Source organism: Pholcus phalangioides, unplaced genomic scaffold (assembly GCF_987345545.1).
Source record: "Pholcus phalangioides strain wild (caught in Gottingen) unplaced genomic scaffold, Ppha-v1.0 ptg000004l_1, whole genome shotgun sequence".
Taxonomy (NCBI): domain Eukaryota; kingdom Metazoa; phylum Arthropoda; class Arachnida; order Araneae; family Pholcidae; genus Pholcus; species Pholcus phalangioides.
Window position 1 is genome coordinate 2,045,396 of NW_028301597.1, and position 17,298 is coordinate 2,062,693.

At 35.9% G+C, this 17,298-nt stretch overlaps 1 protein-coding gene across 2 annotated transcripts in view; it reads left to right on the forward strand.

Annotated features, from left to right (window-relative positions):
- LOC149086414 (LIM domain only protein 3-like) overlaps nt 1–17,298 on the forward strand; it is a 219,682-nt gene that overhangs the window by 76,534 nt on the left and 125,850 nt on the right. The window contains exon 2 of one of the 2 annotated variants that reach the window (XM_089255476.1): nt 5,104–5,203. In XM_089255476.1, coding sequence (XP_089111602.1) covers nt 5,159–5,203 — 45 coding nt within the window. In that variant the 5' untranslated portion in view covers nt 5,104–5,158. Of the gene's footprint in view, nt 1–5,103; nt 5,204–16,355; nt 16,696–17,298 lie in introns of those variants that run through there. The other variant, XM_089255485.1, reaches the window with a different exon arrangement.

Here is a 17,298-nt window from a genome sequence, read left to right on the forward strand (position 1 = left end):
GGAATTCAACGAGTAAATCTCATAAAAATTTAATTTGCAGAAAAGATAATGTTAATCAAGTTTGCAAAATATACTTGACTAACTACATGCATAGGGAATAGGAATTATGAGATTTTAATGATCTGCAATCGAGAATATCGGATGCACAAATTGATAAGACTTTGAAAATAAATGACTAAAAAAAAAAGCTCCGACGATATTACTGAGAGAGAGTGAGAATAATAATAATAATAATGTAGAAAAAAAAAGCGTATTTATGCTCCAGAAATCTCCAAAATTGCTTAGGGAAGAAAAATCAGAACGTAAAAATTGAAGCAATTAGCTCTTAAGACTAGGCAGCGCAAAAATTTTTCTCGGACAAAAATTTCCCTCCTTTATTTTTATTATATACATTTTTTTTTTCATCGTGGTGGTTCTTAATCCCTTCATTAGCAAATGTGCGTGACATGGCATATAACTCCCATAATTATATCGAACTTCTTTATAGAAAAGGCTAAAATTACATTACTAAGGAGAAAAGAGGAGAGAGAGAGAAGGAAAAAAAAAAACTTTTTCTGGCTTTATGGAAAACGAAAAAAAAATAAAATAAAATAAGAGGAAATAAGAAGAGGAAAAATTTTTGGAGGCATCTCGAAGGAAATCAGCCATCTAATGGGCCGCTGCGAAAAAATGCAAATGACACGAACTATCTTCGATATAAAAACCAATTTATCGCATTAAGTTTAAACCTTAGAAAATCCCCGCTCCGCGAAAGATATTTTTACTTCTTTCTTTCTTATTTCTTCACCCCTTTTACGTCCGTTTTAATTCTTCGATTAAAAATTTTTGTAGCCACTTGAGGCGCCTTTGCTGTCAACGTGTTTATGAAGTTATGAAGGTTCTGCCTCGTCGTTCTTACACGCATCCTAATGGTTTATTTACTTATTTATTTATTCCACGTTTTCACTATTTTGCTTCTTTTCTACATTTTTTTTAACTCGTATACAACATTTTTTTTTTTAGCTTGAGATGTTACACAATTTTTTTCCCCTTAATATTTCCCGTGAAGCCTAATGATGGAAGTGATCTTAGGCTGTAGGAGATTCAGAGAGATTAGAGAATCTTCTTCCTTCCTGACTGGTAGCGTGGAATTTTGAAACTTTTGCCTCATCAATTACTGTAGGAAATGAAAGTGGTATTTCGCGCTTGTTCGTGATTCGTCACTCTCTTACCTGGTTTCTTTTTTTAGTATCTATGGATAGATATATAAGTTTCATAATTTTTTTTTTCGACTGTTATGCTTTTGCTACTTATCTAAAAAAAGTGCAGTCATGAATATTGTGGGGGATGCTTTCCCTGTAAATTCCACGCGACACCAATTCGGTTGGTTAGGGCTAATTCTAGGTTGCTGTGTTACGGGAAGTGTTTTTCTAACAGGGTTGCAAATGCTTGGAATAGGTCAATTTCTGTTGTCCGTAAGCGATAGATAGCTTCAAAGGCAAAATGTATGATAAGCTTGATGAGGGTAGAAGCTATCCATACTTTAAGGAATGCAACCATATTTTTTGGGGCAATGTATTATTTTCCTTTAGGTATTTTTGTTTATTTTTCTGAATTGTTCTAAAGTTTGGATTGCTGTATTTAGGGTATAACAGTTTTTTATGCGGGGGGGGGGGGGGCTCCCCCAATATTATTCCTTTATCATACACAAGGTGGTTCCTTGATTCCCTTGGCCGCATTTTACTGGCATACTGTTGATCCTGGAGGCGTACTTTCGATTAGAAAAAATATTCAAATCAACGTGAAGACTTCAGACATATCATTCATGTTGCAAAAGGAAGAAAATTAACTTTCTATGCAGAGATGCTTTACTAAAAAACAATTGAAAAGTTGAAGCCAAAAAAAAAACTTTCATTTCTAAATGTAATATTCACTGAAATAGTTGAACTTAAAAATCGGTGAAAGTTTGGAAAAAACATCATAAACCAACTGACACGCTCGTTATACTGTTTTTTCCTAACTTTTCTTCGAGTTCTTATTATTAAACGAATATTGCACTTGGAAACGTGACCTCAATTTGTTTTGTTAGTCTTAACTTGGCAATTTGTTTTTTTAGGACAGGTCTGTATAAAAAAAGTTAATACTTTTATTTTAACTTCTGTACAACTCCTTGCGACATGCATGACGTATCTGAGGTCCATACGTTATTTGGATACTTTTTCTAATTGCAAGTATGCCTCTAGTATCAACGGTTCGCCAGTAACAGCAACGTGCGGCCAAAAGAATTTAGGAATCTCACCCTGTAATATTATATTTTTATATTTTCACTATAAATTTTTTTCATTTCTTTTTTTTATTTTTTCACATCTTTCATAAATTTCCTGCACTATTTTCTTTCTTTAGTTTTCGTCACCTTGTTGGGCCATTTGCCGGTTGAGGGCTTCAGATTTTTTATTTGCATTTGTTTTTGTACGCCATATGTATATAGCCCAATTGTATAGAGTCGTGCGTCTGGTTCTGCTGCCATGTCAAGGTAGTGTAGTAGTGTATATGGTGCCCTGTCGGTATTTAATAACTCTTCGTTGTTTACGTGGGATGTGTTTCAATTGTGGAGGTTCATTAATTTTTTGTCGTTCAAATGTTAAAGTGCGGTATTTCCCGCAAAAGTTTCGTTCAAGTAAATATTTTTTCACTCATAAACTTTGTATTAAAAATAAAATCGTTGTTCTTCTCTTTCCCCTAAGTTAAAAAAAAGAAAAGATGGCAAATTGGAAGTTTACGAAAACATCTTTTTATTTTTGATCTCCTTCTTGTGATTCATTGTTTTTTAACAACTACCGAATGTTTGGTGTCGCGACGAATAAATTAGGCGTGTACAACGAATAAATCAAGCACGAGTTACCCGGTGCTGTTGTTTAAATTATTCATCGAGCCACGAAAGTGTTGCGTCACAAAGATTATTTTTAGATTACGTCTTATTATTGAGATAGAAGCGGATGTTAATTATTTCAAAACTGCGTATGTGTACGTCCGTTATTGTAGGTGCCTTATTATCGCGTGACGAGGGAGAAGTCTTTCACATGTGAGGCCACAGGGTGTACACCTCATACACATACGAATTTATATGTAACCCCTATCTTCTCTGCGGCAAGTCGCGTGCCGGACCTCCGGATCAACCAGACATGCGGCCAAAACTAAAAATAATCGAGCAATCGCCGATCAGAGACTTACGTAATGACAAGGCAAGGAAACCACCACGCCTGGGCGCAGATGAAAAGCATCATCTGCCTTTTCCACATCACTTGGGCACTAAATTTAATTAAACAGGCGCGGCATTTCCAGGATAAAGGAATAAATGATTAATAAGGATATTTATTATACAAGCTTCATGAAGACCAATAAATTACAGTTTGGCATATGCCGATACTTTTGTGTTTATCAACCTTCCCATTAAGCAAGTAAAAGCCCTCCCCCCCCCCCAAAAAAAAAAAAAAAAAATGTATATTAAATATTAAACATTTCTTTTTCAACCAATAATTTCGTATTAACAGTTTTTATTGGCTTATTTATAAGAATTTTTTTACTTAGACGTATGTCGTTTCAAACATAGACGGAAGGTAACGAAGCATTTTTATTTAGTGGCCCTTTTTTCTTATTTTACTTCTATTATAGTTCTTATTAAACTAAAGTGGAACCTCGGTACAACGATGAATCTCTCTAGAACGACAATTTTTCCAAATCTTTTTTGGAACACCCTATAGCAGCCTTTCTCAACCTACGGTCCGTCGACCAGAGGTGCCCCCGCAGGCAAACTTGATAATTCAAGTCTAAATGGATGGAAAATCCTGTTTTATTTGATGTTATAGTAATATCCATATGGATTCACAAATAAAAATTGTACCTTCATACTTAGGTTCATCAAAGAAAATGTGGGAAATTGTGATCCTGAATACGGGATATCACGAATTTGCAGCCGAAAAATGCAATTTATGACAGATTTTCTAATTACTGCGAGAAAGGGGGGTTAAGAGTGGGGAAATAAAAGGTTGCTACAAATCGTAAATAGCAGTAAACAAAAATTTGACGAAAAAAAAACCAGTCAAATGACCCGATTACTGTAAAATACGGGACGTCGCCAATGATGTTTGAAAACATTGCCATGAGTCAGCAAAATTCCCAATTGTAGTTAAAATTGCTGAAAAATTGAGGAAAAAACTAGTTTAACTTGAGAATGTGATATGGATATTTGTATTATTACCCAAAATTATCATAAGTAATAAAAACGCTGTTTATTAACGATTTTAGTGGATATTATAAATATAAACAAAAATCATTGAAAAAAAAACAGACAAATGCATAAAAAGAAATTCAGAACCACTAAAAACTACAGTCTCGTAATGTGGGACGCAGGTGGTCCGTCGGATTGTTCCAGACGTTCTACTGGTCCTTGGGTTCGGAAAGGTTGAGAAACACTGCCCTATAGTCTAACGTTTAACTCCTATCGATACAACGATACCGTTTAAAACGATATTTTTCGAGGTTTCGAAACTGCTCTCTACAATATTTTTATATTTCGGTCAAAAATACATTCAATATATTTTTAAATTCCTCAACAGTTTTTGTTCTTTCGAGAGCTTCTAACAGCATCGGTATTTTGCACCCTACCCTTTGATTGTGTTAATGGATTTGTGGGGAAGTTACTTTCTGTTTAGTACCTTCAAGTGTTATGACATAAACTACTTCGCAGAGTGAAGAAACTAACTAATCAATTAAATTTTTTGCAGTGAATACGTACATACTCATAAATACATTTTATGGTGATACTAACAACACCAATTTACAAGAGATGCAAAGAAAATCATAAATTTGGTGGCGGCAGATGATAATGCTACGATAACCCATCTACAACGGTAATTTTTTCATGGTCTGCAGAGTATCGTTATATAGAGGTTTCACTCTATATAAATACGTTTTTTTCCCATTTTCTAAAATAATGGTCGATATTTATATGAAGCAATTTCTAATTCACCTCAATGTGTCATCAGTTTTATAATTAATGTATTTTTATGTTGACATTGTTTGAAAATATCTATATTTTATTTTACCGTGTTATTCGTTTTACAGATCGTGGTCAAGAAAAATATGTGAGTTATAATTGTTGAAAATTCAAACCTCACAGATGAAGAAATGGGAAGGAAGAAAAGTGATGCAATCCGTAAATAAGGTAAGTTCATCTCCATAATTTTGCCGCCATTAGTATCACAAATACACAGGGTGAGGTCCTGGACACTATTTAAGAAGTAATAAAAAACGTCATCCATTTGACATAAGAAGGTACGTTTTACACTCACGTGGCCTAAAAAGTTTTTTTTTGATAAGTTATAAAAAAACGGTCATAATTTTACTTACAAATTGTGGTATATTACGAAAATCTCGATATAACGCATAAAATACTGCGAAAATAGTGGATAATTAATGTTTGTTACGATTAGCGTACATAGAAGTACCATATTTCAGTATGAGCACCCTTTCAACGGATTATTTGTAATCATCGCAAGAAAGGCTGCTCATATTGAAATGCGGTTTATGCAATGCAAATCAAATGTCCGAATGTCCGGCTTTCGCTGGAGTTTGAGAGGTCCCTATATATCAAGTTATCCATATTCGATTCCTTTAATCGTTAGGGGGTTGTCATAGGTAACCATAATTATAAATGGCCATAATTATCACAAAAAAAATATGGCAACGTGTTGATGAGTCTGAATCATAGGACTGGATTTCTAGGGTTCAGCCAAACCCTAGCGAAAGTCCGAAGTTCAGACATTTGTCGGTAGAACAGGGTCCTCCAGTTCACGAACTGGCTGATTTCGGGCTTTGGCAGCACATATGCAAAAAATGTCATGATTTTGCGCTGGCGGAAGAATTTTTTTTTTCCGTGAACTCACACGGTTGGGAGAACATTGTTCCTGATTGAATTTTCTGATGCAAATTGATAGGAGATTCATATTATTCAAAGATTTAACTCAATGCCAATATTCATAACATTCATCCACGGGGAATGAATTGCTTCGTGAATAGTTCCTATGAGACGGCTGAAAGAAACGTATGTGGTAAGTTTTAGAAGTCGCGTCGTAAAACTTATGGTCTGTATTTAAGTGACCCAGAGTTTTGATGAATTTTCGAAAATTCTTTCCCTCTCCCATTTGAAAGAATATAAACCCCATAATTTGAAATATACAGAGAGCTTTGGATATTGGAAGGGGGATCAGGAATGATGCGTTTCGGTTTCGTGACCAATTCGTATGTCTTATTTCATTGGAGCAGTCGTAGATTGGGCTTCAAAAACGTAGGTGCATAGGCATATAACCGCATATACAGTGGAACTTTTACAAGTGGGTACTATTGGAACCGGCAGTAGAATATCCATTGATTTCAGTGATGCAAAATTCAGTGAAACCACTTCTTTTAATTTGTTTGCCAGGTACTGTACGGAAAAATCGTTAACGAAAATTTCTTTTCCGCTCCTTGCACGTTTCGTGCCCGGAACATTTCACCCCCGGATATTCCCACTGCCCTGACCGTGTGCGTGAATATGTGGGTGAGTTACCATGTGACTAACCAACTGAGTGGCCGTATTAATGATCAAGTGTGTGGCTCATATAGTCAATCACACACTCATATGGTTACTCATTTGGTCACGCGTACGGTCATTCACTTGGTCATTCACACGGTCACTCACTTGGTCATTCACACGGTCACTCACTTGGCCATTCATATGGTCACTCGCACATTCATTTGGCCACTAATACGATCACTCACACACTCGCTTGGCCACTCCTATAGTCAGGGAAGACGAAATGGCAGGAGCGAAACGTACCGCAGACGAAACGGGCCAGGGACAAACAAAATGTCGGAGGCGAAATTTCCGGAGAGACAGGGAAATAACTTTCTAATTGGGTTGCTTTAGGACAGGAAGACAAATATGAATTTATTTATTTTTTCCCAGATGCAGGGACTTTCCTATGCACCCTATTATATATTCATTCTAAGAAAGAAAGTGCACAAGTCAGTTCTATCTGAATAGAGATTGAAGGGGAAAAATTCACATATATATTTTTAAAATCAGTAGAAACTTAAAATTTTGCCTAAAATTCCATTAAGAAAAAAACCCATGGAAATTGAGCCGCGTCAATTCTGAATTTGTTTTATGAAACCATAATACCGACCATATATATATCGACCATAATTTTTCATTAACAAATTGAACAAGTGAGAAATTTTCTTTCATAGAACTGTTACGATGAGTAATTTGAGTCAGACCATGTGTATGTTGTCCGATTATAGAGCAAACATTTGTGACTGCTTGATCACAATGCCCCACGGAAATGAGCACACCGATTCTCTCTGTCCTCATTCAGACACAGTACTGGAAATTAGACATTAGCAGAGAACTACGGGTATAGAGGTTTCATTTTCATGCGTGGTTATTTCACCAGGCTGTACACACGACTAGTTTTCAGTGTGTATCCTGTTTCCACCCGCAATGTCGCTGCCGTCTTCCAGGAAAGGAAGAAATGAAAACGTACAAAAATCACACGCCCTGAAACACAGTGTTGTCTTAAATACAGAGAGAGAGAGAGAGGAAACAAATCTAATCTAGTGGAGCGGCAGCAGCAGCTTCGTGCAGCTGTAGACGAACGTGATCACACTGCTAATTAATACACAAAACATGCGATCCTAATAGCTTCCAACTATACATACTAGTGTCTCTCTCCCGTCCCGTTTCCCCTCCATATATTCTCTAACTAGTTTCCCTTAGACCGATGTAGATTTGCAAATCCCAGTCCGTGTACGTGACAGAACTATCAATCTGGATTATGAGTTCATGTATCTGTACCCAGGTTTGAACATGCATATATGAACGCAAATATATATACGGAACATATTCGCACAAACGTACGAGGAGGCACAATCATATATATTTGGAGCCAACTTGAGCGTGTATATGTGCGATCAGCAACCTCATCAGGAAAGCCTCAACTGACGTAGGAATAGCCCGGCCACGCCAATTCCAGATAGTACTAACGTTACGTTAAAGGGCGTGACCGAGTTATGTAAGGGACGGGGTGCCGGAGGAGGTGCAGGAGGAAATATCCCTGGTTCGGGACCCGAAACTGATTTCAACTTCCCTTCCTATTGTAAGTAATTAATTGCTAAGCATCACAGGAGAGACCAAGAGAGAGGGTCAATATATATATGAAAAGGCAGGCAAAGGTGATTTAAGCGTAGCTACGCCCTTCGCCCATTCCAAGAAAAGGGTGCTGATGGATCGCATTAACCGGTCACACCTTAATTTAGGCGAAAATTGCAAGCAAACGAGAGTGAGAAGAGAAATTGTCTTTTTTTTTCCTTTTTTTTTTCTTCTCTTCAGCACTTTCTTATGTCATTATTTCTCAAAAGCGTAATATCATACAACTCCCTTTATATATATTTTAAAGCTCCCAGATGGGCGTGTTACGGGTAAGAGATTAAAAGAGAGAGAGAGTGACGTGACGGGTAACAAAAGATGAAACAAATCTTTTCCTGACATTTCTAGGTGGAACTGTATACTTAACTGATCATGATCGTAACAAACAAGGCGCAATCCGAAACTCAGAGGGCGTAGTGTGGTTAATAACGAGAGTGCGTTGTAATTATTATTTCTCTTGCGGGAATGAAAGATTTGTCCGTCATTATTTTCGGCTTTCAGCCACGTGTTTCATTTCTTTCAGGGTTGAATGTATTATAGTTCAAAGGCTGTTGTTAGGGGGGGGGGGGCAAAAACCCAATTCACACAATAACCTTTGTGTTATCGAGTAGTGAAAAGATTAAATATGTCAGTGAGATGTCAACTCTTCCAGGTGTGATTAGTTAGCGAGTGAGTTGAACTAAAATAAGAACATTTCATTTTTTGTTAGATGTTGTAATCATTATGATTCTAATCATTTCTCAAGTTAAAAAACTCATGTTTTTGGTATTATAACGTTTGGCTCCCGTAAAAATGAAACCATATTCCATGACATATTTCGCGACAAATAGTTCTTGTGATGTTCTTGCAGCAGTTATCAACCCTGCGGTTCCCAACTTTGAGGCGCGAATGCGATCTGATCTCTCCGTTGAAAGAATTTCGGCACAGAGAGCAACAGGCCTATGAGGGTACGACTATTTAATCATTACACTTCACTAATTGTTCGAAAAATAGATGGCAGATGGCAGCACTATGACAAACATTACAGAGAAAAAACTGCACGGTAGTTTCACAACACGGACACACGCATTCCAACATATACTGATTCGGTAGAGGGATACGAATGAGGTGCTATGTGGGGTTTAGTAGTAGTGCCACAGAGAGAAACAGGGGCCTATAAACGGTACAAAATATTCAATCATTTTGTCCGGACAAACCTTCCGATGCGAATCCGTCACTATGATCACTCGATCACCACTGCGGTTTCCGTGTTCTTGCTGGTGCTGGCATCCGTATTCCTTATCTTGAAGTGAGAATGATAAGCGGTTGAATTTTCGTGTTATGTTCGTATGATGCTGAAGGGCCTCCTGCTGTTCTGGGGAGACTCCTTTATCAATAGGGATTGCAGCGAAAGAAGTCATAGCATATATTTAGGAGCGCCTCGGAGAGCTGTGAGAAAACACACACACTGATTTGAAGCATTCAAAAATGAACATGACGGAAGAGAAATGCGCCTCTTTTTAACTCCTCTGCGCGGGTCACAGTGCGTGATACGCCATAGGCGGTGAAATTTTTTACCACCTGATTATTTTTTAAAATAATCACAGTAATATTTTTATTGCATAGAGTAGATGTTTTAGTATAACATAATTTTCTTTTTACAATTTTAGAATTAAAATTGGAAAAAGACAAATTATTTTTAGCAGAGCTGCAAAAAGTTCGAGTTTTTTTCTAAAATTTAAATACTGTCTTTTCATTAAAATTTCTGAACCTGATTGAAGGGTCAATGGATTCTAATAGATTCTTCTGAACTAAGAATCCAGTAGAACTTCATGCTGGTGTGCGGCCGTGTGTCCATCGTGATGGACTTGCATCGCGGCGACCCAGATTCGAACCGCGCTGGTGACGGAGGAATCCACACGCTTCTCAGAGGAATGCATGGTGTAGTAATATAACCGTCCATACGACTCTTATAAAAGAGAGGCCGACGAAAATCTATCCAAGGAGTGAAGAAATCACCTTATTTGTAAAATTTTTGCACGCTATAAATTTGCGTTAATCCCGCAAGATGCCCACACGACTGCACGTCGGCTGAAAGTCACAAAATAATTATCCTTGCATAAACAAATAACTAAAAACTTCGTTCTCTCTAGTGGTACAACTTTTAGTAAAAAATATAAACTCATAAGGGCGAAAAAAAAAAGTCAAAAATCTGTACCCAAGCCACCCTGGTTTACTGTAAGCAAGTAAAATTTGGTCGGTCTAACCATGTAAACAGATTTCTCTTCCATGACTTACAGCGTATGGGTTGGTTTTGTTTCGAGAGACTTTTATCGTATATGTGCGATACGTTTCTAAAAACATCGATTGATAACATAAAAGATGGAGTTACAGTAAACGAAAAAAATCGGAGAAGAAAAATAATAAATGACCATCAGATAATGGAGCAATGGATGCCGCAAGATGTAACGATAATAAAGTCACGCAATGTCCGAATTACTCCATCATCTGGAAAGTCAGTCCGATTTCAAAGAGGCTCTAAACATCATTCTTATTACGTTATTATGTTTCGTATGTGGTATATGAAATCTTTTATACATTTATTTCTCATTCCGTAGCTATTAGGGTAAGAGAAATCAATACTGTAAGCGTGTAACTACAACAGAAAGGAGAAAAAAAACTAATAGAAATGAATGAGATAAAAAAAAAAAAGGCATAACATAAACGCATATTGGATGCAACATCCGCTACATTGAGGGTCGGAGGAAAAATAGATGAACTGAATCGTGTACCAATCGGAAAGTAATAAAAAGGGAACAGTAATTACGCTATATCAGTCTTGTTCGATCAGTAACCGTCCAATTAGCGGGATCCCCCCCTGTAATATATTTTTTTGGTTACTATTGTCGAAGGAAGAGAAGAGTCGCGTCCTATCTGTACGAGAAGAAGGGGGTATTACACGTGAAATCATGAGCTAGATCCCGGTATAACCAGATTTTCCCGGTCTCCCATTATATAAGATCTTGTTCGTACCGATCCCAAATGATTTTCAAACCCTTTCCTCTCTCTTACAGTTATTCCCGTTTTTCTTCCCTCCAGAAATTTTTTGGTCATTCCAAGATTTATAGGGATCGTATGCAAAATGTACTCAACATTTTTTCTTGATTCCCTCTGCTAATATCAGAATTAAAATAGTCAATGACATGCGTGATTTACTATGGCTGACAACAGTCATATTCACTTTGACATACAGATCTGCTTTTACGAAATTAAATCCATGATTTACTTTCACGGTAAATTGAAAAAGATTTGTAGTTTCCGAATTAATGACGCCTTCATCTTTTTATGGAGATTTTAATCCAAAATTATCCAACTAAGACATAAATGTTTCTCTGAATATGCTTTTCAACGATACTTGTATCGGAACTGATTAGAAATTGTCAGAAAACTTTTAAACAAGCTCTCTTAAATCGCATTCGACGACCTGTGGTCATCCAAATTAGCACAGGTAGCCCGTAGATATATTTGAATATTTAATTAAAATTTAATTTTAAAATATCCAATTATACGCTAAAAGTACTGGTAATATTTTAATAGGTCGAAATAAAAGATTAGACCTACATATTGTGAGTTAGCAGTCCGTGGAATTGTTTGACATTGGGTTCAGAAGTCTTGAGTTCAGAAAAATTGAGCATTAATGTAACACGAATAAATGAAGAGTGGACTCAACTTATCCTCTAAGCGGCATTGGCGAGATATATCGCCTCCTTAAAAGTATTTTATTTTAGCATTGACAATCTCAGGTATTTTGTAATGTTTATTTCTCTATGGGGGAACACTTTGCCCTACACCCTTTAGTTTGCAACTGCTGGAAAATCAGAAGAAAATCGACTTCATTAAAAAAGAAACATGATATTTTGAAGGGAGTGGGAGTTTAGTGATATCTATCGTGCCGCTTAAAGGGGTAAATGAAAAAAAAGTTTGCTTATATTGATCCAAATAGTTTTCTTAGATGAATTAAGCTCGCTTATCGTAACGTAGTGCAGTGAGTTACGTTCTAGAACTCCCCCTTTACGACTTTTCTTGTTTAAAGTATTTTATCTGTATGACGCCAACATATATTTTGCCTGTAACAAAACATTTCCAGTGTGTAAGATGTTTTCCCATCTAACCCTTTGAACGCCCTTGTAAAAATCCCTAAAACTTCTTCAAAATGGCATATCTATTTTAACTCTCAAGTGGGGTTGTGAAAATTCTGCGCACAACTGGCTTCGTGCAGTCATTTTGACCCCAGCAAGTATTAATGCATTTTAAAAATAAAGAAAAAGGAGTCTTTATAAAAGCAATGCGTTTTTTACATGATTTTATTCATCTGTAAAAATTAATTCACTAAATAATTTTTCAAACGTCCTTAATTATATATATATATTTTTTTTCCTAAAAAATTTCTTTTATTAAGGCATAAATTCGAAAAAAAATGGAGGGATAAGTGACTTTCTAAATTTTTTTAAATGATTTATTAAATTTTTGAAAGCAATTTTCATGATTAAAAATGAACAGGTATGACTTAACCCAGAAAATAAAATTTACATATTAAAATAATATTTACTATATTTTCACAAGCACCAAAATTAGTCTTATTCTAAATCGGAAACAGTCCTTGCAATCACCATCATGACATGTTGATCACACACAGATCTTACTTACAATTCACTAACAGCACTACTCTCATGCTCACCTCGGATATCCGATGTTTCACCATTAATTTGAAACCGTTATCGAAAAATTGGCGCTCTTCCGATACTCCATTTCTATCTGAACACTCCACCGCAAAAAAATACTTACGCAAGTGTTGTGTATGAGGTGGGGTCATTTTTATTAATTTATTTATTTAAAATGCAAAGCTGCAAATATTTGCAGGCTTAAAACCCAATTACAGCTTGCAGTAAAAATAAAAATTGGCACATAATTAACAAAAATTACGCAAAATAAAAAAATTCTATACACAGATATATACAACGCAATCACAGAAAAAATCTTCTAATGTCGGTAATAGACGAATGGAAAATATCCAGATGTCGAAGAAGTTCATTATAAAATTCGGAAAATCTGTTTACAGCATAGTAATTACCAATATTAGTATTAAATGATTTGACGGCAAATAAGCAATTAGATCTTGTATTGTGGTACTTAATATTGAAACAGATTTCGTTAAGAATGGGTATGCAATCAATTTGGTTAGCCAGCAGTTTCTTGAAAAAAAAAACCGACTAAATAATCTTTGCGTTTTTGTAAACTAATAACACTGAAACTGTTTCGTAGATGAGTGGTAAATAGAATATTGTTATAAGTACCATGTTTTTTGAAATATAAATATCTTAGAAAATTGTTTTGAATAATTTCAAGAATCGTAATATTTCAAGCGTGAAATGGGTTCTAAATAATTGGAGCATATTCCATTTTAGATCTTATAAGCGTATTACAAAGGGATATTAAAGTATTGTTATCGTTGAAATCTCTCGACATTCTTCACAAGCCAAGTTTTTTTAGGACACAGAACAGAGATTTCTAATGTGATCAGCAGAGTTAAAATTGGTGCTATAAATAACGCGCAAATCGGTCGCAGAGGTTCGTCTAAGCATTTGGCTATTATTAATGCTATACGTAAAAAAGACTAGATTCTTTTTGTGAGTGAAATGAAAGAAAAAAACTAATATCAATATTGAGATTAAGTCAATTAAGTAAACTCCATTCGTGAAGTAAAGACAACTCATTTTGTAGGCAATAACATACATCAATACAATCAATACTTTCAAAAATCTTCAAATCATCAGCAAATTTTGACCCCACGGAAACTTTGATCCATGATATAGAGGGAAGAAAAAATAGAATAACATCGTGAATTTGTCGAACACGTTTAACCAACTAGCTTGAAAGGTACTGCAAATAAGATGGTCCAAATGCATTTCTTTCACAAGGAGTAACAAGATGAAGAATGAGTGGAATGACCCAACACCACGACAGTTGAGGGTTAATTAATAAAGTAGGATTATTAGAAGAACATTTTTCCATTGAGAAATCAATGAAGCACCAATGTCTAAATTTCGGAGTTTGGCCAGCCATATTGGGGAGTGGCTGAAGATCCCTGGCCAAAATCCGAAAAGAAAAGCTAATGATTCAGGGTCACCACTATTTGGCATATTTTTTCGTGATAATTGTGTCTAAGTTAGCTATGAGAATTCATGATGTCGAGTCACAATACGGTTATCCTTAAAAAACTGTATGTATATATACCAAATTATTATATATAAATAGTTTTTTTTAGTTTAAATTTCTCTCGTCACATGGGACTAATCATATACAGCCACTATCTATAGCCATGTATCACACGTTAGCGATGAAAAAAAATGGATTTCGGGATTAGCGGGCAGTCTTACATCAGCACATCGAGCATTGGCCCAGAATCTCCAGCCACTTCACAAATTGGCCTTCCAATCCCGAAATCATTTATGCAAATTAGACTTTGGCCAAAACTCTTCGCCAATTCGCGAAGTACCCGTCCATTTCGCAAATTTTTCTCACTTCGGACTCTAGCAGTTACATATACAGTGAAACCTGCCTTCAACAGAATCGCAAGGGACCGAGATTTTTTCCGTCGAACACAGTTTTCCTCTTAATAGAGGTTCATACATTATTTATTATAAATTGCTTTACTTCAAATTCATTTACTTCAAAATTACACTATATATATATATATATATATGTAGTCCATTAACTATTCGAATCGCCAATTCTAGTGAGTAAAAAATAAAAAACAGTAGCGTGAATAAATTTTTCTTTCTCTTTCACTGGTCAATATGTAACAAGAGTTTTCTGTATGCAGTTCACACCCTTTGCTGCGTGACTTTCAGTAAACAGGTTTGTTTCAGAAATCATACAAAAAAATGCCGGAGAGATTATGTTATAAAGTAAAATTTCTGCAGTTCTTTCAAATGGTTTTGACAGCATCTGTATAAAAAAAGATGCTTCACCCACCACTATTTCTTCTTCTGTAAATGACATTCATCTCATCTTCATCTTCTTCTTTTTGACATTCTCTAAAATTTTCAACCACAGTGTCTATATTTGTCGTGTCAGGTTCAGTATGTACATTGCCGTCTATGTTTATGTAATCTTCAGCGCTGCGATCACGAAAAGCAGCTTGCACGCAGTTAATTTTATAAGTCTTGCATATCATTTGGAAATTCATCCAACCCTTGCACTGATTTCTCCCGTGGAAGAGCCTGCTTTTCCGAAAAGTTTTGTTACAATTTCAGGAAGCAACTGACTTATTAAAATCACAGCATCAAGTACGAAAACAGTTTTTTCTAATGTAGGAGCGGATAAATGGAGAACTCCCACTGGCAAGCAAAGATTGCATAAAAAAATTTCGGTAGATCAGTTTTTTGTGTGATTCTCTTGGCCTAATTGATTTGGGAAACATGTAGTGTTTGTATGAAATTTTCCATTATATATATATAAGAGTATACAATTTTCTTTTCCGTTTCCGCGTTAGACAGGTTCCGTTCAATACAAGTTTTTTTAATGAGTATTTTAGCATTGAAAAATCACGGGACCAAGATTTTTTTTCCGTCGAAGACAGGTCTCCGTTTAAATACAGGTTCCAATAAAAACAGATTTCATTATATAACTTTCCGTGAGTGGAATTTTTTTTATTGTGAAATTTCTTTTATATTTGGAAAGTAAAAACAGGAAATTTTTTCAAGTTAATGTACACAATTTCCAATTTCTCTAAGTATTTAATTTTTTAAGCATTTGGAACTGAGAATTTATAAAGAATACGGGCTAGAGAGCTGTATAAGATTTATCCGTTATTTGTTGGTATTAGTTCTCAATTTCAGTCTTTGTTTCAAGCTAATATAATAAGTAAATTTCTTGAGGAAGAAAAAATATCATAAAAACGAAATGAGATTTTTTGTAAAATAATCCGAATAAAAAGAAGTGGATTACTCAGTCGAGGAGATATTTGCCAAAATCTTAGACGGAACATGGCTGTAGAGGGAGTGGTGAGATGGAGGGAGAGACAAGAGATTCCCTCTCTCCCCCTTTCTGGCCGGAAAGTTTTGGCGGAATGTGTTCTCCTTGGGAGGAGGGAAATTGATGGCTCTGTCCCGGCAGCTGTTGAGGCGTTGCTCTTACCAGATGTTTAGCAACTACAGAGGCGACAACTCGCGCATCTTCATCGCGCATGACCGTCAGACCTTTTTGGGCTTTTTACCTACGCCCCCTTCTCGATTTAATACACCACAGCACTTCTCTCTCCGGATGAATCGGGATCAGTTGCTCGAGCGAACTAGACCTGGCGAGCAACAACATCTTCAGCATCCGACACACGTGGGCTTAAACTCTCTCCCGACGAAACTTTTTCCCCGGTGACGGTCCGACCACCGCAACCACGATGACGGGTGGCCCCGCTAAATAATTGCAAGGTAAGAAATTAATCGTCTTATTTCATGAAATAATTCAAATTTAAGTTCTTTAAACATAGTATGTGTCGAAAGACACATTACGTCTGCGTGATCTTGCGAAACATGAATAGAGGAAACTACGATTTATTTCTAGTTTCTTCAATCGAGAAAAAGGTTGAAAATTTCTCTACTGGATTTCCCCATGAAAATTTCTCTAACAGAAAAAGTGATTATAGAGTTTTGCGCGCGGAATTTTCTAGAGGTTCAATTTAGACGAAAGTAAGTTTGAGAAAAACTATTTTTTCAAGAAGTTAGCATTCGAGAAACTGTATTTATTCGAATTCAAGTAATTCCAGAAATGGACAATAGTATTTACAGGACACTAATAGCTTGACCTTATTGCAAACTTAGGCAAATTAAGCCGTAGTCATTCAATGTCACATAAATTTCTGTCATTGTTTAAGAGATTCTGTAATAGAATAAAATATGTTCTCTAATGAAAGAGGTATGATATATATATATCCTCTTGGACTTCTCTGAAAATTCCTGGTATTTGTGTTGAAATATATCACCATGCTCGTCAAGTGTCATGATAAGTCACGGTGTTCAGAACGAAATACAAAC